A 22,491-nucleotide genomic window follows, 5' to 3' on the forward strand; every position below is an offset into this window, starting at 1 on the left:
TTCTCACGGTGGCCTTGTTTGTTTTCTGTTTATGATATTTTATTTCCTTTTGGCTTTTAATATAGATTTGTTTTTGTTGTTGTGCGGAAAATCTTTATTGTAAGTTTGAGTACATGTGCTTATGGTTGTTGATTCAGGGATTTTAATCAATTTTTGGGTTGTGCATATTCTCTCCATATCAATTCAACTTGTTGCTTTTAGTCACAGGAGAAATCGTTTCAATAAAATATTATCGCTCTTTTATATAATAAAAAATCCCATTTGTTACCTTTTACCACTTCAGAAATATAATTTATAAAGCGACTGAGTCTCATAATTCACGCAATTCTCGAGCTGTAAAAAAAACAAAATTCAACTTAAAATTATTTGAAAATGGATAAAAACGTTGATTGTCGTCGAGATTTTGATTTAAAATTGTTTATACACGTCGGTTTCGGCGGGTTTGTTAGGTTTTAGCTAAGTTCATGTAGGGGCATTCCTGTCTCTTCAGTTTGGAAGTTGGTAAAATAATTATTTTCTTTATTTATAAACAAAATTAAAAAAACAGTTTGTGTGGGGGAGGCTATTTATTAAAAAAAACAAAAAAAAAACTCGCGGTAAATCCCAGATAACACCTGAAAGTCACGTCAGTCGTGTTTGCACGCCGCCGTAACTAAACTGCAGTCACTCTTCCAGTGTCGTGGCAAAAGCTCCTGTTTTTACTCCGATCAATAAAACGTTGTCGATTTTTTCAAAAATCTTCCGACTAGAAAAATAAAAGTTTTTTTTTTAATTTTTTTTTATTATATAAAAAATCAGAGCTTCGATTTTCAATGGGCACTGTTCTGCAGACACGGCATGAGAGCTTGTTCGTATTTTGTCACAGAGAAGAAAAAATGAGTTTTCTTTTTACAGCGAGAGACGTACACGCGGCTGTGGAGGCGTAGATTCCTTGCCCATGGCGTCATTTATTTGTTATAAATAAACAAATGTGAAAAAGTACTCTCTCTCTCTCCACTGAAACCGCATTTTATGCACAGTCGTTTCCTAACCTTTTTCCTAATTTTCATGTGCTGCTTTGTTTTGCCTCGGGTACCTATATTCTCTCTGTTTCCTCCGGCGATCTCAGCAGGCATCCCCAGAGCTACTGGTAGAATTCACCAGCTCGGCTTTACCGGCAAGTTTTCTCTCTTTGCTTTCCGTTTCAGCAGAAATTTATGTTCTTGAGGTTGTTTGGTTCTGAAGTTGGAAACTTTGCCTGTGATGGAATTGAGGGCTGTGAGTATGGTGATGTTGTTGAGGATGTTGAGGGCCTAAGTGGGTAATTGGTGTGGTTTGGCCAAGTGGGCAGCTTGTTTTAGCACCATGGATATGTTGTGTACTGTTTTTGGATTTTTAGGGACCCTAAAGAGAATAGTTCCCAGAATTTATGGGGTTGTAATGTCAAGTTATTGATTTTCTAGGTGAAATCTAGAAATTCATAGCTGGGTTCATTTGGTTCTTGTTGAATTGGGTATTTATTTCTGGAGTTTGACTGTAGTTCATTATAGTATTTCTGGAATTTTGATTTATGGAGGCTTTTGGAGGCAGTGCTCGTAATTTCTATGGTCCGATGGTGTCGGATTTGAAGGCAGTTGGGAAGAAGAGTTTGGAATGGGATTTGAATGATTGTAAATGGGACGGTGATCTTTTTACTGCTAGTCCCTTGAATTCTATACCATCTGATTTTAGAAGTAGGCAGTTGTTCCCGGTCCAACCAGAAACTCCCTCCAATGCTGGTTTGTCCAACAGTTCTTCTTCTGGTTCGGATGATATCAGTCCAGGAAATGAGAAAGGTAAAAGAGAATTGGAGAAACGAAGAAGGGCTACTTTTGTAGAAAATGAAGAGTTAAATAATGAAGCTGGGTCTCTCAATCTTAAGCTTGGCGAGCAAGCTTACCCTATCATGGAAGGAGAGGTACAAACTGGGAAGAAGACAAAGATAGTTGGGACTACTTTAAACCGAGCAGTTTGTCAGGTGGAAGACTGTAAGGCTGATCTTAGCCATGCCAAGGATTACCACCGACGACATAAGGTCTGTGATATGCATTCTAAGGCAACTAAAGCACGGGTGGGAAATGCTTTGCAGCGGTTCTGTCAACAGTGTAGTAGGTTAGTTCCATTCTTTGGTTATCCTTGTATGGTGAGAACATCTCTAAAATTTTCTTGAATTAAGGTCCAGGTCATTTATCTGTTCCTTTCTTATAGACATTCTTTCTACAAGATGAATTACAGAGTTTGTTTATGTAAGTTTCTCATTATTGGTTTGTTGTTTTCATGATTTGGGTCCATAGCTGTTCATTTCTGTGTTGTTATGTATAGTTGAACTTTGCAGACATTTCCTTTTGTTGAATATGCATCTTGGTTATACTCATGGGCAGGTTTCATGTTCTTCAAGAGTTTGATGAAGGAAAGAGAAGTTGTCGTAGGCGTTTGGCTGGTCATAATAGGAGGAGAAGAAAAACACATCCTGATCCGGTAGTTAATGGAGGCTCCTTGAATGATGAAAGAGGAAGCAGTTATCTATTGATTAGTTTGCTGAGAATACTCTCCAACATGCACTGTAAATATTTGTCTTATTGCACATCTAATTGCTGGCTGCTTTACTTAGACATTAAATTGATGTTAAACTGGGTACAAATTTGATCTTGTGCTGGATGCCATGGGCTATGTCAAAGTTTTTGTCTTCTTCTGCTCTTATGTTCAGTCAATATTTTACTAAGGCTTGTTGGAAAATGATTTTGTCAATAAACTTTTAATAAATCAACATCTATTTGTTTACCTGTTTTGTTTACTGGGAGGAAATGGCATATAATTTGATGGGTCCCTAACTGCTTAAGGTGCTCTATTTTTAATACAAATGACAAAATGCTAGTTTGTTCTGAGGTTAATTTGATGAAAATTTGAATTTTGATGGCTAGCATGAAAAATTTTCAGCTTTTCTGTAAGAAGTTTGTATTTGATGCCTAGGCATGAGACTAGAATCTGCGACCTTGTCCCTGAGTTTGATGTACAGACCTTAATGTTGAAAAAATTTCAAATTTCTTACTCCAGATTGTTCCTTGTATGCTTGAAATTTCATCCTCTGCACCATTGTTTTGTGCACTTTCTTTCTCTGGTTTTTGGACTGCCCGTATTTCACATTCTAGGACACATGAAAAGTGGGCCTGGTAAAGGGAATTCCAATTCCCTTGAAACAAATTCTTTAGGAAATTATGTCTCAGCAATAGTGTTATTATAGTATTTGATTGATCATGTTTGTTTGTTTGTTTTGTTTTTCTTATCATTTAGTGTCATTTGTCAGACTTATTTGACTCCACATATGGTGCCTTCTATAAATTGCAGCTAATAGTTCTGATCAAACGAAGGATCAGGATCTGCTATCTCATCTTTTGAGGAGTCTAGCCAATCTTGCTGGTACAGTTGATGGAAGGAGCATATCTGCATTGCTGCCAGGATCCCAAGGTTTACTTAATAGTGGGCCATCAGTCCAGACTGCACAAAAGATCCCAGATACAGTTTCCAATGGCTGTGAACCCAGTAGGCCTTCTGTTTCGGCCTCTAAAAGGGATGACTGTGTTAATCTTGAGGACCCTTTAAGGCCCATTCGACAGTGTCCTATGGTACCTGCGTCAGATCTGCTACAAAAGAGAATATCTTCAGTTGATGCTGATCATAGAAGTCTACAAGTTGTTTCAGGTCTACAGGCTGCCAAGCCACTTCCCTCAAGAGACAGTGTTCCATCCAAGTCAGTTGCACCAGATGCTACAATGGGGAGGATGCAGTTAAATGGCATTGATTTAAATAATACATACGACGATTCCCAGGACTATTTAGAGAACCTGGGGAGTTCTCATTCCCCTGTAAATCCGGGGACAGTGTCTCTTGGTTTTCCCTTATGGATGCAGCAGGAGTCGCAAAAGTCTAGCCCACCTCAGACAAGTGGAACTTCAGACTCAACTTCTACTCAGTCACCATCAACTTCTAGTGGAGAGGGTCAGGTATATTCTTGTTCTAATTGCATCTCATTCATCTATGTTATTGATTGGTATTGTAATGCTTATAAATGCCTTTATTGTGGATGTTGCTCAGTCCACTGTCTAATTTCACTTGGCTCTCTGTTCATCAGATTATATTGAATGACCTCAATAATTTAGACTTTCATTTCTTTGGTGTTCTATTTATCAAATTGTTCTTTTTTTCTGAAACAAGAAATGAAGCTGTCAATTATCATTAATCAGTAGTATATCCCATAACCTGTTCTTTTCTTTTGGATACAAGAATATCTTTGCTTTCTCTTTGATTCAGCAGTTTGGTGGCAATGTTTTGATGTCTGAACTTGTCCATTTATCTTGTCAATTGATTGATGAAACATGAAGTACTGGTTATGGTGTACCTAATAAGCACTTGTTTTGTGGCGTAAAAGTTGAGACGGATTTTTTTCTTTTATTTATTGCTGTTTTTGTATAGATACATGTATGTGTATGCTTCTGTTTGATACCGTTAATAGATTTGTATTCAAATTATAGGTGGTTATAGGCTATAGCAGTTAAAATGGAGCATCATTTTTATTATATATTTTTAATGTAAATGGCTAGTCTGTAAAATGTTTCTGCACTGTTATGCCTCTTAACCACTCTATTTCTGCCATATTTCAGAGTCGCACGGATCGAATTGTTTTTAAACTCTTTGGAAAAGACCCAAATGATCTTCCATTTGTTCTGCGATCACAGGTAATCTTGTGTCTGGATTTTTCTTCTTAACCATGTAACTTGGTGTTTCATTACACAGACAGCTGATTTATAAATTACTTTGAATATCCAGATCCTTGACTGGTTGTCCCACAGTCCTTCCGACATTGAAAGCTACATAAGGCCAGGCTGTATCATTTTGACAATTTACCTCCGTCTAGAAAAATCCACGTGGGAGGAGGTATGCTTCTAGGCTGATGTCAGATTGTAGATTGCCGATCCTTGTATCGGAAAGAACTCTTTTCTTGTCCTTAATTGTTATGTTTGCATACAGCTCTGCTGTCATCTGGGATCCAATTTGAAACGACTTTTACATGCTGCGAATGATCCTTTTTGGACAACAGGATGGGTGTATACGAGGGTACAACAAAATGTAGCTTTTACGTACAATGGTTTGTTATCTCTACCTACCTACCTACCCCCCCCCCCCTCTCTCTCTCTCTCTCTCATCTATCTTTTATGTATATGTATTGGACAGGATATATATATATGGGTGTGTGCATATATATCTTGCTTTATTTAGTTATTCATTTATATTTTTTCTAGTGCGTATAGGGATTGACCAGGACAGTCATGTTATGAATGAAAAAGAATTTTGATTAGTTATGTCTGTCCTGCAGGTCAGGTTGTCCTAGACACACCCTTACCTCTGAAAAGCCACAAAAATTGCAGGATATCATACATCAAACCAATTGCAGTCTCTTTATCTGAGAGAGCTCAATTTGTAGTAAAAGGCTTTAATCTTTCTCGTTCCACCACAAGGTATCCTTCATCTTTTTATTCATGCCTCATTGATTTTTTCAATACCTCCATTGATTTTGGACCTTTCTAGTTTTTGATGTTTCAGAATTTATAGGATAAGTGGGCAAGTACTAAGTCCTAGTTCATGACAGGTTGCTCTGTGCTCTAGAAGGGAAGTATCTAGCCCAAGAAACTTGTTATGACTTGATGGATAGTGCTGATACAACCGTTGAGCATGATGAGCAACAGTGCCTCAGATTCTCCTGCTCTATACCAAATGTTACTGGCCGAGGATTCATTGAGGTACTGTCATATGCCAAATATATTTTTATATTTCCTTTGAAATGAGCTTTAGCTATTAGTAGTAAATTTAGGTATGTGTATGATACGTTATATGAATTTTTTTAACAGAGCAAGATCAGTAAAAATAATTGAACTCTACCAGTGATATGTGTCCTTTATTAAAAGTTCTTCAGTCTAGTGATTTGAACTTGTGTTGATATCAGACCTACAGAGGCCATGTGAAGTCCACCGTGTAACCACTAAGCATTCATTTAGTTTTTTCCAGAAGTTGCGTTTGGTTACTCTGAAACTGCTATCCAATTTTGGAAGTTAATTTGTTTTCCGGAGCAGTGGAATCTTGGCTCACTATAGGCAATCATCTTTGTTATTTAGCTAATATAAACCTATTCCCTTTCTTATGCAATGTACATCTTGGTTGGCCAATTTTTCACACAATTTTCTTCAGAATCCTTATATAAAATTTTCTTATGAAAACGTCTTCAATTATTACATTCAAAAAGGCATTCAACTGGATTGTGAAAAGAATATACCAAAGACGCTTGAAGTCCTATAAAAAAGAAGCAAGAAAAGAGAAGGATCAGGCTTACAATGAAACTTGAAAGGTTCAAACAGTGCATTAATAGAAGAGTGCGTAAAACTATTTGTTTCAGTTTGTGAAGCATGAAGTCTGTAGTTTTGAATCTTCTGACTTAAATTTTAACCAGGTTGAAGATCATGGTCTCAGCAGCAGCTTCTTTCCATTTATAGTTGCAGAGCAAGAAGTATGTTCAGAGATTTGTATGTTGGAGGGTGCGATTGAGGTGGCTGAAACTGCTGATGACATCCAGAGAGAACCAGAAAAATTGGAAGCCAAGAACCTAGCTATGGACTTTCTACATGAATTGGGTTGGCTTCTTCATAGAAGTCACACTAAGTTTAGACTTGGTCACATGGATCCCAACTTAGATCTTTTTCCTTTTAGACGGTTCAGGTTGCTTATGGAGTTCTCCATGGACCATGATTGGTGTGCTGTAGTGAAGAAACTCTTGGGCATTCTGTTTGAGGGTACTGTTGACGCTGGAGAGCATCCTTCCATTGAGCTTGCATTATTGGATATGAGCCTCCTCCACAGAGCTGTGCGAAGAAAGTGCAGGTCTATGGTGGAACTCTTGTTAAGGTTTGTCCCAGATAAAGGTTTAGATAAAACAGGGTCAGAGCAGAAGCAACAAGTTGACAGGGATGGAAACAATTTCTTATTTAAACCCGATGCAGTTGGGCCCATGGGGTTGACTCCTCTTCATGTTGCAGCCAGTACTGATGGCTGTGAGATCATATTGGACGCCTTAACTGATGATCCTGGAAAGGTAATTTCTCCTTAGTCTACAATGAAGTTTTTATTTATATTTGTATGTAAAAATCACAATGAGTTCGCTACCATCAGATCCTTCCTAGGCATTTGACCTTTTGCTCATACAACTGACTTGTGTCTCTGTTCATTCTCTACCACACATGAAGTTTGATACCTTAAATCGTTCTAGTTTCAAGCATGTTAGCACTGCTGCTAATTGCTAAGAACACTTCTTTACGTTCATTTTAAATTGTAGATTATTAGATAATGCATTCATCATGTTGATATGGGTCTGCCTTCTTTAGGTGGGAATTGAAGCATGGAAATATGCTAGAGACGGTACAGGATTGACACCAAATGATTATGCATGCCTGCGAGGCCGCTACTCCTATCTCCATATTGTCCAGAGGAAAATCAGCAAGAAATTAGAAAGCGGGCAGGTGGTGCTTGATATCCCTGGCACTATCTTAGACAGCAACAGCAAGCAGAAGCAACCAGATGGACATAAATCCGCAAAAGTAGCCAGCTTGGAGACTGAAAAGATTGAAATAAAAACAATGCAGGGACATTGTAAGTTATGTGAAATGAAACTAGCTTATGGCAACACAAGGTCACTGGTGTACAGGCCGGCAATGCTGTCAATGGTAGCCATTGCTGCTGTCTGTGTTTGTGTAGCCTTGCTCTTTAAAAGCTCGCCTGAAGTTGTTTACGTGTTCCAGCCCTTCAGGTGGGAACTCTTGAAGTATGGCCCAAGCTAAGGCAGTTAATCATGTTAAGTCTGAGTTATTGTCACACCGTGGCTCTAGGCCATTTCTGTTAATCCTATATTTACCTATAACTCTATAGGGAACGTATGTACCGGTTTTCTGTATCCGTTAAGATTTGATGGGAGGTGTACTGTATGTATTAATGGTAGTTCATATAAAGTATGTATAGGGAAAGTTTCGAGTACATACAAGTATTGACTAATTATATAGACATGATGACATATACTTTATTTGTTTAATTTCTTTTTTAAAATACAACATTGGTTTGCTTAAACCCAATTTATTGGTGCAATTTGATGGTTCTAAATTGTATGAACAGAAACGCCGAACCTTAATTAAATCTATAATGTTTTTAGTTTGGCTTGGGATAAATGATCCCAATATTTTAATTTGGAGAACTTTTCCTATAAAAATCGAGGGGACTAATTTTCAATGCAGTCCAAATCTAATTTACCAACCAAATAAATAGCCCAATTTCCTGTTTTGTCTCCCTTCAGTGGGGATTGGGAGAGGAATTTGAACACGAGACTTGGAATGGAGAGGATATGTCATCAAACAACTAATGGAGAGGATATGTCATCAAACAACTAATGGAGAGGATATGTCATCAAACAACTAAACCGAGTCACTTAGTCAAAGTTGACTCATATTTTCATATAACATTGTTGTCTACTACGATAAGTTAGATACATCTTCCTATATACACAATTATTACGTTGTTTTATGTTTGAACTATTATTTGGTTTTAACTGCAACAATAATAGTTCAATCATTGAGCGACCAAATCTTGATTGTGAATTAATTACAATAAAATAAGTCCAGCTCGCATCCAAATGGAGTACGAGTTTGAAGGATAAAGAAGTCATTTGAGTGCCCCTGCTTCTGAGGCCACTACCTCTCTCCACTGAGACCGCATTTAATACATACCAGTCTTTTCCTAACCTTTTCCTAATTTTCATGTGCTGATTTGTTTTGCCTCGGGGCCCTATATTCTCTCTGCCTCATCCGGCGATCTCACCAGTCTTCATCATCTCTCAGCATCTACCAATTCACCAACTCGTACATATTGCCGGCAAGTTTCTCTCTTTCAGTCGTTCCCCTTTTTATTTCCATAAAGCTTTGTCCTTTAAGTTGTGTAGCTGAAGTTCTCTTTATGAAGTTTAAAGCATTGCTCAAGATGTAATTGAGGGCTAGTGAATTTGGTGTTGTGTATATGACGTTGAGGGATTAAGTGGGTAATTGGTGGATTTTGGGCCCTGGGCAGCTGTTGTTGAGCTCCATGGATATGTTTGTGTACAACTTTTGGATTTTTGGGACAGTAGAGAGAACAATTTCCAGCAATTTATGGGTTTGTTGTGTTGTAGCTGTTAAGTAATTGTTTCTTTGGTAAAATATATAGTTTAATCTCTGAGTTCTTTTTGGTTCCTATTCAATTGGGTATATTTGTATCTGGTGGAGTCATTGTAATATTTCTGGGTTTTTGGTATCTTGATCTATGGAGGCCGAATTTGGAGGCAAGGCTCATAGTTACTATGGTATGAAGGCAGTTGGAAAAAAGAGTTTCGAATGGGATTTGAATGATTGGAAATGGGACGGTGATCTTTTTACTGCTAGTCCCTTGAATTCCGTACCATCTGCTTGTAGGAGTAAGCAGTTGTTTCCGGTTAGGCCAGAAACTCCCTCCAATGCTGGTTTGTCCAACAGTTCTTCTTCTGGATCAGACAATATCAGTCCGGGGAATGAGAAAGGTAAAAGAGAACTGGAGAAACGGAGAAGGGCTGTTTTTGTGGAAAACGAAGTTCATGATGAAGCTGGTTCGCTTAATCTTAATCTTGGTGGGCAAGCTTACCCCATTATGGAAGGAGAGGTACAGACTGGGAAGAAGACAAAGATAGTTGGGACTACTTCAAATTGTGCTGTTTGTCAGGTGGAGGACTGTAAGGCTGATCTTAGCAATGCCAAGGATTACCACCGACGGCATAAGGTATGTGATATGCATTCTAAAGCGAGTACAGCACTGGTGGGAAATGCTATGCAGCGGTTCTGTCAACAGTGTAGCAGGTTAGTTCCATTGTATTGTTATTTCTTGTTTGGTAGAAACATTTCGAAGATTTTCTTGAATTAAGACAAGGTCATTGATTTGTTGCTTTCTAATACACATTCCTTCTAGAAGACGAAATACAGAGTTTGGTTTTGTAAGATTCTTAATATGGGATTGTTATTCTTATGATTTGGGTTCTTGGCTGTTTATTGCGGTGTTAGGTATATTAGAGTTCTGCAGAAATTTTCTTTTGTTGAATTTAATGTAACAGGGTTACACCCATGGACAGGTTTCATGTTCTTCAAGAGTTTGATGAAGGGAAGAGAAGTTGTCGCAGGCGTTTGGCTGGCCATAATAGGAGGAGAAGAAAAACACATCCTGATACTACAGCTAATGGAGGTTCATTAAATGATGAAAGAGGAAGCAGTTATCTATTGATTAGCTTGCTGAGAATACTCTCCAATATGCACTGTAAGCCTTTGTCTTATTTATCGCACATTCAATTGTCTGCTGTTTTACTGAATTGATGTTAATTGGTTACATGATTGATCTTCTGCTTGATGCTATTTCCGGTGTCAAATTTCTGGTGCTGTCATGCTCTTATGTTCATTCACTTTTTATTTTTATTGAGGCTTGTTGGAAAATAGCTTTGTCACTCAACTTTTATTAACTCTACAAAGTCTACATTTAGTTTCTATTGGGAGGCATTTGTATATCAGTTAATGGATCCCAGAAAAAAGAATTGTTGGAAATTTTTTCCACAATCGTATTCTACTAGTGTGTGATTGATTATGTTTCTTTTAGTCCTCTCATTTTATGTGTGTCATTTGTTAGACCTATTTGACTCCACATTTTATGCCTTGTATAAATTGCAGCTAGCAGTTCTGATCAAACAAAAGATCAGGATCTGCTATCTCATCTACTGAGGAGCCTAGCCAATCTTGCTGGTACGGCGGATGGAAGAAACATATCTACATTGCTGCACGGATCTCAAGGTTTATTTAACAGTGGGACATCTGTCCAGACCACAAAGGTGCCAGATATGGATGATGGTGTTAATCTTGAGGATTTAAGGCCTGTAGGACAGTGTTCAGTAGTACCTGCATCAGATATGTTAGAGAGGAGAATATCTTCAGTTGATGATCCTGGAAGTCTGCAAGTTCTTTCAGGTCTACAGGCCACTGAGCCACTACCCTCAAGAGACAGTTCTGAATCAAAATCAGTTACACCGGAAGCTACAAGTAGAAGGTTCCAGTTAAATGGCATTGATTTAAATAATACATATGATGATTCACAGGAATATTTAGAGAACCTAGGGAATTCTCATGTTCCTGCAAGTCCAGGGACTGCATCATGGCTGCAGCGCGATTCCCACAAGTCAAGCCCACCTCAGACAAGTGGGAATTCAGACTTAACTTCTACTCAGTCACCATCAAGTTCCAGTGGAGAGGCTCAGGTATATATCCTTGTTGTAATTACATCTATTCCCTAAGGCTTATAAATGCCTTTTTTGTGGATGATGCTCCGCCCACTGCTCGTAATCATGTGGCTCCGACCTGTTCATCAATTATATTGACCTACAAACTTTGGTCTTTAATTTCATTGTGTTCTCAACTGTACTTTGTCTTTTTGTTATTTCTTTTTCTGAAACAAGGGATTAAGCTGTCAATTGTCATTAACCATTATACAGCATTTAAAGTGGAGCTACAGTTTGTATTTGATAGGCCAGTATGTAAAATTTGCCTGCAGTTTTACTTCTCTTAACTGTTCTTTTCCTGCCACATATCAGAGTCGCACAGATCGAATTGTTTTTAAACTCTTCGGAAAAGACCCAAATGATCTTCCATTCATTCTGCGATCACAGGTTTTCATTTTTGCCTTGATTCTTACTCTTTTCAATGTAACCTGGTATTTCATTCCACATACAGCATGATATACATATTTTATATATTATTTTGAATATCAGATCCTCGACTGGTTATCCCACAGCCCTACAGACATTGAAAGCTACATAAGGCCGGGCTGTATCATCTTGACAATTTACCTTCGTCTAGAAAAATCCACGTGGGAGGAGGTATGCTTCTATTCTGATGCCAGAATTAGGTTACTGATCCTTGTAAAAGGAAGATAATTTCTTCATCTCCCTAGTTGTTATGTTTGGATACAGCTCTGTTGTCATCTGGGTTCCAGTTTGAAAACACTTCTAGACGCTGCCGATGATCCATTTTGGAGAACAGGATGGGTGTATACTAGGGTGCAACACTTTGTAACATTTACGTACAATGGTTTGTACTCTCTCTCTCTCTCTCTCTCTCTCTCTCTCTCTCTCTCTCTCTTCTCTTCTATGTATCTATACATGTAGTCTATATGGCTCCGTATGTGTGTACACATTCGTGTATTTAGTGTCTATAAAAATCTTTCTATTTTAGTTTTTCATTATGCTTTATTGTTGCTGGTCGTGAATCATGATCTATTTAGTTATTCATTTATTCATTTTCTAATACATATGGGGATTGACCAAAAAAAATTATGTTATGAAATAGAAAGTATTTTGATCACTTATGCCTGTCCTGCAGGTCAAGTTGTCTTAGACACACCCTTACCTCTTAAAAGCGATAAGAGTTGCAGGATATCATACATCAAACCAATTGCAGTCTCTGTATCTGAGAGGGCTCAGTTTGTAGTAAAAGGCTTTAACCTTTCTCATTCCGCCACAAGGTTCCTTCATCTTTTGTTCATGCCTCATTACTTTGTTTTCAATAAGCCCACTGATTTGTAGACCTCTCTTAGTTTTAGATGCTTTTCAAAATTAATACCCTTCAGGATAACTGGGAAAATACTAAACCGTAGCTCTTGACAGGTTACTCTGTGCTCTAGAAGGGAAGTATCTGGTGCAAGAAACTTGTTATGACATGATGGATGGTGTACATACAACTGTTGAGCATGATGAGCTGCAGTGCCTCAAATTCTCCTGCTCTATACCAGATGTTACTGGGCGAGGATTCATTGAGGTTCTGTCATATGTCTAATTTAATTTTTTCCCCTTCCCCCTTCTTCTGTAATGTACATTTTGAACCACCCATTTTTCACAAAATTGGTCCAGAATCCCTCTATAGATTTTGCTTATAAAACATTTTCGTATTACATTAACCAAAGTGCATTGAGGAGCTGGGCATTCAAAAGAAGTCTGAAAAGAATATACCGAACAACTCGAAGTGCTATAAACAAGAAGCTAGAAGGAAAAGTGTCATAAGGTTAAAACGGAAAAAGAGAAAGTTTCAAGACAGTGCCTTAACAGAAGAATGCTCTGCATATACCATTTGTTTCTGTTGCCGAAGAATGCTTGAAATATGTAGTTCTCATTTTTATAATCAAATTTTTTATTATCAGGTTGAAGATCATGGTCTCAGCAGCAGCTTCTTTCCCTTTATAGTTGCAGAGCAGGAAGTATGTTCAGAAATTTGTATGCTGGAGGATGAGATTGAGGTGCCTGAAAGTGCTGATGCTGAAAAATTGGAAGCCAAGAATCAAGCCTTGGACTTTATACATGAATTGGGTTGGCTCCTCCATAGGAGTCGAGCTAAGTTTAGACTTGGTCACTCGGATCTGAACCTGGATCTATTTCCTTTTAGCAGGTTCAGGTTGCTTATGGAGTTTTCGATTGAGCATGATTGGTGTGTAGTAGTGAAGAAACTCTTGGGCATTCTGTTTGAGGGTACTGTCGATGCTGGAGAACATACTTCCGTTGAGTTTGCGTTATTGGATATGAGCCTCCTCCACAGAGCTGTGCAAAGAAATTGCAGATCTATGGTAGAGTTCTTGTTAAAATTTATCCCAAATCAAGGTTTAACAGGATCGGAGCAGAAGCAACAAGTTGACAGGGATGGCAACAGTTTCTTGTTTAAACCTGATGCAGTTGGGCCCATGGGGTTGACTCCTCTTCATGTTGCTGCCAGTGCTGATGGCTACGAGCACGTATTGGATGCCTTAACTGATGATCCTGGAAAGGTAATTTCTCCTTGATCAAAATTATATATTATATTTCTAATTCTACCTAGAAATCGCTATGAGCTTGCTACAACCTCCATCGCATATAGTATCCATTTGACCTTTGCTCATACAATTGACTTGTGTCTCTTGTCATTGTGTTTATTGTTTCACGCATGTTCGGACTGTAATTAATTTTTATGAACCTTTTTTGGGTCCATTTTAAATCGTTATGAAGATATTTGTTGGCATTGTTGGATTTTTTAAATTCTGTTGGTGTTTAGTGTATACCAATGACAATGCGATTCTTTAGATTGTTGTAGTTTCAAGCATGTTGATTGCTACTGTCATGCACATTCTTTTGACTTCAGGCTGATTTTAAATTGTAGATTGTTAGATAATCCATTCATCATATTGATATCGCTCTTCTTTCTTTAGTTGGGAATTGAAGCATGGAAAAATGCTCGAGACAGTACAGGATTGACACCATATGATTATGCATGCCTCCAAAGCCGCTACTCCTATGTCCATCTTGTCCAGAGGAAAATCAGCAAGACATTAGAAAGCGGGCAAGTGGTGCTTGATATCCCTGGTGTTATCTTAGACAGAAATGGCAAGCAGAAGCAATCTGAAGCGTATAAACCATCAAGAGTAGCCAGCTTGGAAACTGAAAAGATTGAAATGAAAGTGATACTGCGACATTGTAAGTTATGCGCACAGAAACCAGCTTATGGCAACACAAGGTCACTAGTCTACAGGCCGGCAATGCTGTCAATGGTGGCCGTTGCTGCTGTCTGCGTTTGTGTAGCCTTGCTCTTTAAAAGCACACCGGAAGTTCTTTTCGTGTTCCAGCCCTTCAGGTGGGAACTGTTGAAGTATGGCTCAAGCTGAGGTAGACTTGCGTGTGTTTATTCTTAGTGACTCTGGTTATAGGCCGTTTCTTTTGAAGTACATAGGAGTATTGACCGATGAAATAGACCTGAAATTAGCCTTTTCTGATGTATATCTGAGCTTCCGCAATAAACATGGGCTTTTGGTGATTGCCCACCAGGTTTTATTGTTAAGACAACCAACTTTTGCTTCCCCTATCATTGTATGTGAACAACAATACCGTTACAAACTGGTTAGCACATAATTTATATGTTTTGTTTTCTTTTTCAAAATAAAGCATTCAGGTGATTTCCCTTGGGACGGTATCCCATTATTGGTGCAACTTGATGGCCTTAGCCATGTATAAAGCTCAACAAATTACTATATAAATGAGCAAATGTGGGTTAAAAGCCACGTCAGTGTGCCCGCTTCCTTGGATTCAAGTTTAGATCTCCATTTCTATTGATCAGATTTTCTTTTTTGTTTTTAAGTAATATCTTATCACTTTTTAATTACTTTAATTAATAATTATGTTCTAATTATTATTTCTTTAGTGAATAATTAGTATTTAAATATTTAATAACTTCATAAATTACTTAATATATAGTAATTAATTATTTTAAATTATTTTGTGGACTTTGTTTTTTTAATTTTTTATACATTATTTTGTTTAGTTTAATATTTGCAATTAAGTAATATCTCAGTTTGATTTAATTATATTAATTATTATTTACTTAATGAATCACTTTTTTCTAAGTGCCATATTTTCTTGGAACAGTAATGTTAGGGACACCACAATTTGTGTATCAAATTTGTGTCCCAAATGATGTGGCACATGTCAAATCATTAATTTTAAACTAATTAAATGCCCACGTATATTTAAGGATGATTAATTCTTTAATAAAAATAAAAACAATAATAATGAGTATAAATTCCCATTATTAATCATATGTTATTTATCAAGCCGCCGCACCACCATGTTTCCCCACCAATCTAGTTGCCGGACCGCCTAACTTACCACCAGATCGGGCAGCACTGTGCCATCACTGCCTCTATATTGGTCATAATCCCATAAAGCTTTCATAATGCCAAGGAAGACATTCATGCCATATATAGTGATTGATGAAAACATATTATTTTTTGAATAATATTTGCAATTAAGCAATATCTTAACCTGATTTAATTATATTAATTATTATTTACATTTAATGAACCACTTTTTCTGAGTGCCACATTTTCTTGGAAATAGACCTTACATTTTATTTGTGTTTCTCTACCATGGATGACACACATAGATGAGGAAATGACACCTTTCGTTGTGGGAGTGAAGAGGAATTACATATTTGGTGGCATTTGTAACATTGCAGCAAATGCATCCATCAAGGTTTGTACATTCTATAGAATCTTTTGTTAAATCATTCATGAAATACCATCTGCTGGTGTTGCACATTGTAGTGTCAGAGATATATGCTATATACTATATATACATGTATATTTCTTCCATTCCTTCCGGACTGAATATATATATATATATATATATATTTTCCTTCTGTTGATTGCTGATTGCTGATAAGAGATAATGCAATCCTGATAGACTTTGGCTGATATGAAATCCATCAACATTTTTGGGGTTCAGCAGATATGTTGGAATTCAATTGCACTAGAATAGGTAAAGTCATTTTCGAATCCATATATGATATGGTTTAATGCATTTCCTAATTGCTAGAACTAATTAGTCTTATTTAAAGCGTATAGCCGTGTGGCTATACTCTTTAAATATAATTGAATATTTTAGAAGTATAGTCGCACGGCTATACTTTTCAAATATAATATTTAAAGAGTACAACCGGGCAGCTATACTATTTAAAAGTAGAACCGGGTGGCTATACTTTAAAATATAAATAGCCGCGCGGCTATACCACCCAAAATGGTTTTCTTCTTTGTCATTATATAATATCTTAGCATTTTTAATTACTTTAATTAGTAATTATGTTTTAATTCGAATTTCTTTAGTGAATAATTAGTGTTTAAGTATTTTACTAATTTCATAAATTACTTAATATATAATAATTAATTATTTTTTGCACTTTATTTTTTATTTTTTCATACAAAATACTAGCCCCTTGGCACATGCTCACGCATGTGCCAATTGGTTTTATTTTTTAATTTTTATTTTATTTTTAGAATTAGGAAAAGATAACATGGGTAGTTATATTCCATAAAAGTATGACCTATTATCTAATTTTATTTTTAATTTAATTTTGTTTAAATATAATTTTTTTTTGAATTTACCATATTGTCCTCATTTAATTAATAATTTCTAATTTCAATTCTTAATGTTTGAATTAACCAATGGCATTTTCTGGTATTTTGAATATTTCACCATACTCTGACTTTTGCTTTATATATATAGATTTGTAATTAAGTACTATCTTAATTATTATTTATTTAATGAACCACTTTTTCTGACTGCCACATTTTCTTGGAAATGGACCTTACATTTTATTTATTTTGCTCTATCCATGGATAACACACAGAGATGAGGAAATGGCTCCTTTCGTTGCGGGAGTGAAGCGGAATTACATATTTGGTGGAATTTGTAGCATTGCAGCAAATGCATCCACCAAGGTTGTACCTTCTATAGAATTTTTTGTTAGATCATTCATGATCATTCATGAAATTCCATCTGCTGGTGTTGCAAATTGTAGTTTTAGAGATATACTTTAGCGAATCTAGCATCAGGAAAAGCAGGGTAATCATTCGTCCACGACACCGAATGTCCTTCTCAAGGTTTAACGCTCAGCCTTCTCATTCGACACTCCTTTTTGGACACTATTATATGTATGAGTGGGAAAGACATGGAGTAGCACAAAAAGAGGGATTAGCATTATTGACCCAATGATAAACCACTAACACCTTCCTCGTTGGGGCTCCGCGCACAGGGAAAACGCTCTAGCGACGGGAAACTGACCACTAGTTACAAAGCTCCAATAAGGTATTGAGAGGGCTATCACAATCAGGTGCTATATACTATATACACATGTACATTTCCTATATTCCTTTGGGATCAAATTTTTTTTCTTCTTCTGTTGATTGCTGAATGCTTATGAGAGATAATGCAATCTTAACAGACTTTTGCTGATATGAAATCCATCAACTTTTTTGGGGTTCAGCAAATATGTCGGAATTCAATTGCCCTGGAACATGTAAGTCATTTTCTAATCCATATATGATATGGTTTAATGCCTTTCTTAATTGCTAAAACTAATTAGTCTATACTCTTTAAATATATTCCGACTACACTTTTAAAATATAATATTTAATTTAAAAGTAGAAGGTATAGTTGCGCGGCTGTACCTTTTAATATATTCGAATACTCTGACAGAATGGTTTTCTTCTTTGTAATTATATAATATCTTAGCCATCTTTAATTACTTTAATTAGTAATTATGTTTTAATTATCATTTATTTAGTGAATAATTAGTATTTAAATATTTTACTAATTTCATAAATTACTTAATATATAGTAATTAATTATTTTAAATTATTTTGTGCACTTTATTTTTTATTTTTTTATACAAAATTATTATTTTTAGTTTAATATTTGCAATTAAGTAATATCTTATGATTTAGTTATATTAAATTATTCTTTATTTAATGAACCTCTTTTTCTAAGTGCCACATTTTCCTCCAAACTCTAACCATCATTTAGGCTTGGATACTCATGTAACTCGAGTTAGGGTTTTATGATTAGAGTTTGGATCTCAATATCGGTTAGTATAACATAGGGTTATAAAATATATTAATATTTAAAAGGCTTAAGTGCTATAGTGCCCCTTGAAATATTGGTTAATTCCTATTAAACCCTTTAAAGTTAAAGTGATCCACTTTACCCCCTTGACCGATGTTTTGTGTCTTACTTTGCTCTTCACCGTCAAGTCTGTTAAAAATTATGTTAAAAATGCTGATGTAGCACCAATTTAAGTGGCATGTGTGAAGAAAAAAAATTAGAAATTAAAAATTGTCTTTTAAAAAACATAATTTAACTATTAAAAATAAAAATAATACTTTAAAACCAAAAAATCCCCAATTTCCCTCCTTCAACCCCATTATCCCTTTTCAGTCGCCATCACCACAACCACAACCACCCCCGACTCAAACCCGCCTCTCTCTTATCTTCCCACCGCAAACTTTCTCTCATCTTATCCCTCTTTTCCCATTTCCCTTTTTTAACGAAAAAAACCATTTCTCTTTCCAACGGTGCTTCCCTCCTCCGCAACATTGCCACCGCCATCATCCATCCTCGGTGCCCCTCCCCTCCTCCATTGTTGTCAGCATTTTTTCTATCTCACTCTCGTGTCTCCCTCTCTCTCCTCATGAGTTAAGCTAACAACAATGGAGGCGGCAACCATGCCAGCCTCCATATTCAAGCTGGTGACATCGATCTGGAGATCGGGCTCCAATATTGCTGATGGGAAGAGAGAGAGAGAGAAAGAGAAAGTGAGGGAGAGAAGAGAAAGAAATTGAGACAGTGAGATTAGAAAAAGAGAGGGGATTTGAGTTGCAGCCTGACAGGACCCGACCCAAATTTCACTTTGGAATCCGTATCGAACCCCATATGAGTCCAACACCTGGCAGGTGTCAAGACGAATGACTAAATTGCCCTTTTTGCCCTAATTCAAAAACTGCTTTAGGTTTTGATTTCTACTAAAAAACCGACAGAGTCTTTCCTGAAAAACAAACATTTACCAAATTATTTGCACCTGTAGAAAACAAAATTCTATAATCCCAATAGTTCAGCATACAAGAATTTCGTCCATGTGCAATTCAACAATGATTCAAATGGAACTCAGGCTCGTACAACATAATCAAAACACTGACATTCACCTTGTTATAAACGAGAATTAACGGTAATCCAAAATTTGCTTAATTACAACGGGTTTCGAACTAAACTAATTCAAAGCACAATTCAACAGTTTATTTTGCGGCTGCACCTAGATAACTCTAGGTTGCCTACGTATCCTTACTAAGGGATCAAGCCACACGTAGTTCTTTATATATATAAATAATAATAAAAAAATTCAACCCATAAGTAAGCACAAGAATAAATATCACTTAATAAAATAATTGTGAATTGTATAATATCTTTCGAGCTTAGAAAACTCTCAATTCTTATCTCATAACTCTGAAAACATGTATTGTATTAAAACTTTGACCAATAAGTATCAAGATAAAATCATTAATTTTAGCTTAAACATCTTTAAACCCAAATTCTCTCCACCTAGGCATACCCTTATTCATAATCAGTCAATTCCACTAATATTTTGTCATTTCTAATAATATTCCGTCAATTCCAATAATATTTAATTAATTTCAGTAATATTTCGTCAATTCCAATAATATTCCGTCAATTTCAATAATATTCCGTTAATTCAAAGTACCATGTATGTTACAACCTATATGTAAAAATCCGTTTGACCGTCAAACGATAACCAAATTTGAATTCGAGCATACCGTAGTGCTCGGGACGATATGGAGATCATTTTCGGACCAAATAGGCCACCCAAACTTGGCCCACGTGCCACCACACGTGTGGGTGGCCATCGGAAATTTCTCAACTCATCCATCAATACTTATATCCGCGTGATCAGGACAAATAGGGAAGCAATTTATACAACTGAGTCGACCTCCAATTTGGCCAAGAAGTGGCCGGAAACTCGATCCAAAAATTGAAAATTTTCTAGGTTTTAGATTGAGTTTCAAAACTCCAAAATGGTCTAATCCAAACACACAAACAGCTAGAGTATGTGGAGAATATTGAAATCCACACATGGTTCGTCAAAAACATTGGCCAGAATCGCCCAGAACGACTGCGAAAAACCGAAGCAGTCATTGCCAAATCCTTGCTCCCAGCACCTCCTTGAGTTGAGGTCGTGGCTGAGCTTCCGTCCGGTCATGATCGCCGGCCCCTCACGGTCACATCCCAATCGGTCTCAACCGCAGGGTGGTCAGACGGTGAAGTTAGGTGGCCACACAGTGGCCGGGTCTGTGTGCGTCGCGAGAGGGAGGGTCGGGGAAGAGAGAGAGAGAGAGAGGGAGAGAGAGAGAGAGAGAGGTGGAGAGAGAAACTGAGTTATCCCCTTTAAAATTATAACTTTGAAATATTTACGGTTGTGCCACTACACTTCCGTTGATCGTAACCTCTTCGTTAAAATTCCGATTCGAGTCCACTACGTATTTACGAACTCATATCGCTGCGCTCTACCCAACGATACTACTCAAATCCCCAAATTCTTTCATGAACAAAAAGTCAACTTTAAACCCATTAAAATATTATCAAGATAAAATTGTCTTTGATTTGAATATTTGAATAATTAACTATTAATTTAGGATCGTGTTATCATACAGCCTGCAACTTGTAGGAGAAGAGAGGGATATATGAGAGAGAGTTAATGGTGGGAAGAGAAGCAAGCGGCGGGTTTGAGTTGGGGGATGCACTAAATGGAACAGAGGTGAAATTTTTTTTTAATTAAGTGTGAAATTGATCACCAACTGTTAGGATATAATTGGATGGGGATATTGACGTGGAAAGCTTACCTGGCATCCCCGTGCCAGGCAAGTTTTTCTCCTATAGGAGAGGAGGAGAGAGGAGGGTTTGAGTCGAGTGTGGTTGTGGTGATGTCGACTGGGAATGGATAATGGGGTTGGAGGAGGGGAATTGGGGATTTTTTGGTTTTAAAGTATTATTTGTATTTTAATAGTTAAATTAGGTTTTTTAAAAGATAATTTTTATTTATTATTTATTTTTCCTTCATACATGGCAGTTAGTTTAGGAAAATAATGGGTCTCATTAGTGCCACGTCAACATTTTTAACAGAATTTTTAATAGACTTGACAGTGAGGAGCAAAGTGAGATACAAAACATCGATCAAGGAAGTAAAGTGGGTTACTTTAACTGTAACATCCCACATCGACCATCGGAGAGGGGGTGATGTGCCTTATATGTACATGCCCTCTTCCATCTAGCACGAGGCCTTTTGGGAACTCACTGGCTTCAGAGTCATGGGAACTCCGTTGTTAAGCTAGTTAAAGCTAGAGCAATCACAGGATGGGTGACCTCTGGAAAGTTGCTCTTGAGTTCACGAAACAAAATCGTGAGGGCGAGAAGGAGCCCAAAGCGACATAATATCGTACTACTGAGCCGATTCAGGGATGTGACATTAACTTTAAAGGGGTTTAGTGAGAATTGATCAATGTTTCAAGGGCACTATAACACTTAAGCCTATTTAAAAAGTACAGCCGCGCGATTATACTCTTTAAATATATTCAAATATTTTAAATAAACCCAATCCTAGACATGTATTTATAAAAAAATCCAAACACTATTTAAACATAGAAACACACCTAAAATCAACCCCAAAATCAACAATTGTATATTTTTCGGGTGTGTTTATAAATGAGTTTTGAGTGTGTGTAATGATGAGTTTTGGGTGTGTTTATAAAGTGTTTTGGGTGTTGGGTTTTTTTTTATAATTTCAGCCTTTATTTTGGGTGTTTTAGTGAAACTCCCTTAAACATATTCAAATATTTTAAACGTATAGCTGCCCGGTTATACTGCACGAAATAGTTAATTTAGAGTAGTTATCGCTTCTATTATAAAATAAACTAACGAACAATTTTACATCT

At 36.8% G+C, this 22,491-nt stretch overlaps 2 protein-coding genes across 3 annotated transcripts; both read left to right on the forward strand.

The window, feature by feature from the left end:
* Positions 1 to 813: 813 nt before the first annotated feature.
* On the forward strand, positions 814 to 8,146 carry LOC103323282 (squamosa promoter-binding-like protein 1). 2 transcript variants are annotated; one of them, XM_089044691.1, is made up of 11 exons: positions 2,113 to 2,130; positions 2,227 to 2,264; positions 2,400 to 2,581; positions 3,364 to 4,019; positions 4,677 to 4,751; positions 4,843 to 4,950; positions 5,044 to 5,161; positions 5,390 to 5,531; positions 5,663 to 5,813; positions 6,518 to 7,156; positions 7,446 to 8,146. In XM_089044691.1, coding segments are annotated over exons 2-11 (2,526 nt in total). In that variant the 5' UTR covers positions 2,113 to 2,130; positions 2,227 to 2,262; the 3' UTR covers positions 7,899 to 8,146. The 2 variants fall into 2 exon arrangements, with proteins under 2 accessions (XP_008223488.2, XP_088900817.1); XM_008225266.3 differs by lacking the exon at positions 2,227 to 2,264 and having other exon boundaries at positions 814 to 2,130.
* A 677-nt stretch (positions 8,147 to 8,823) lies between these two features.
* On the forward strand, positions 8,824 to 15,131 carry LOC103323281 (squamosa promoter-binding-like protein 1). Its single transcript, XM_008225265.2, has 10 exons — positions 8,824 to 9,968; positions 10,238 to 10,419; positions 10,824 to 11,404; positions 11,738 to 11,812; positions 11,915 to 12,022; positions 12,116 to 12,233; positions 12,525 to 12,666; positions 12,809 to 12,959; positions 13,339 to 13,956; positions 14,374 to 15,131. Exons 1-10 carry the CDS (start codon positions 9,403 to 9,405, stop codon positions 14,824 to 14,826), a joined length of 2,994 nt encoding a protein of 997 aa, XP_008223487.2. The 5' UTR covers positions 8,824 to 9,402; the 3' UTR covers positions 14,827 to 15,131.
* Positions 15,132 to 22,491: the final 7,360 nt, after the last annotated feature.

Source organism: Prunus mume, linkage group LG2 (genome assembly GCF_029339155.1).
Source record: "Prunus mume cultivar Tortuosa linkage group LG2, ASM2933915v1, whole genome shotgun sequence".
Lineage (NCBI taxonomy): Eukaryota > Viridiplantae > Streptophyta > Magnoliopsida > Rosales > Rosaceae > Prunus > Prunus mume.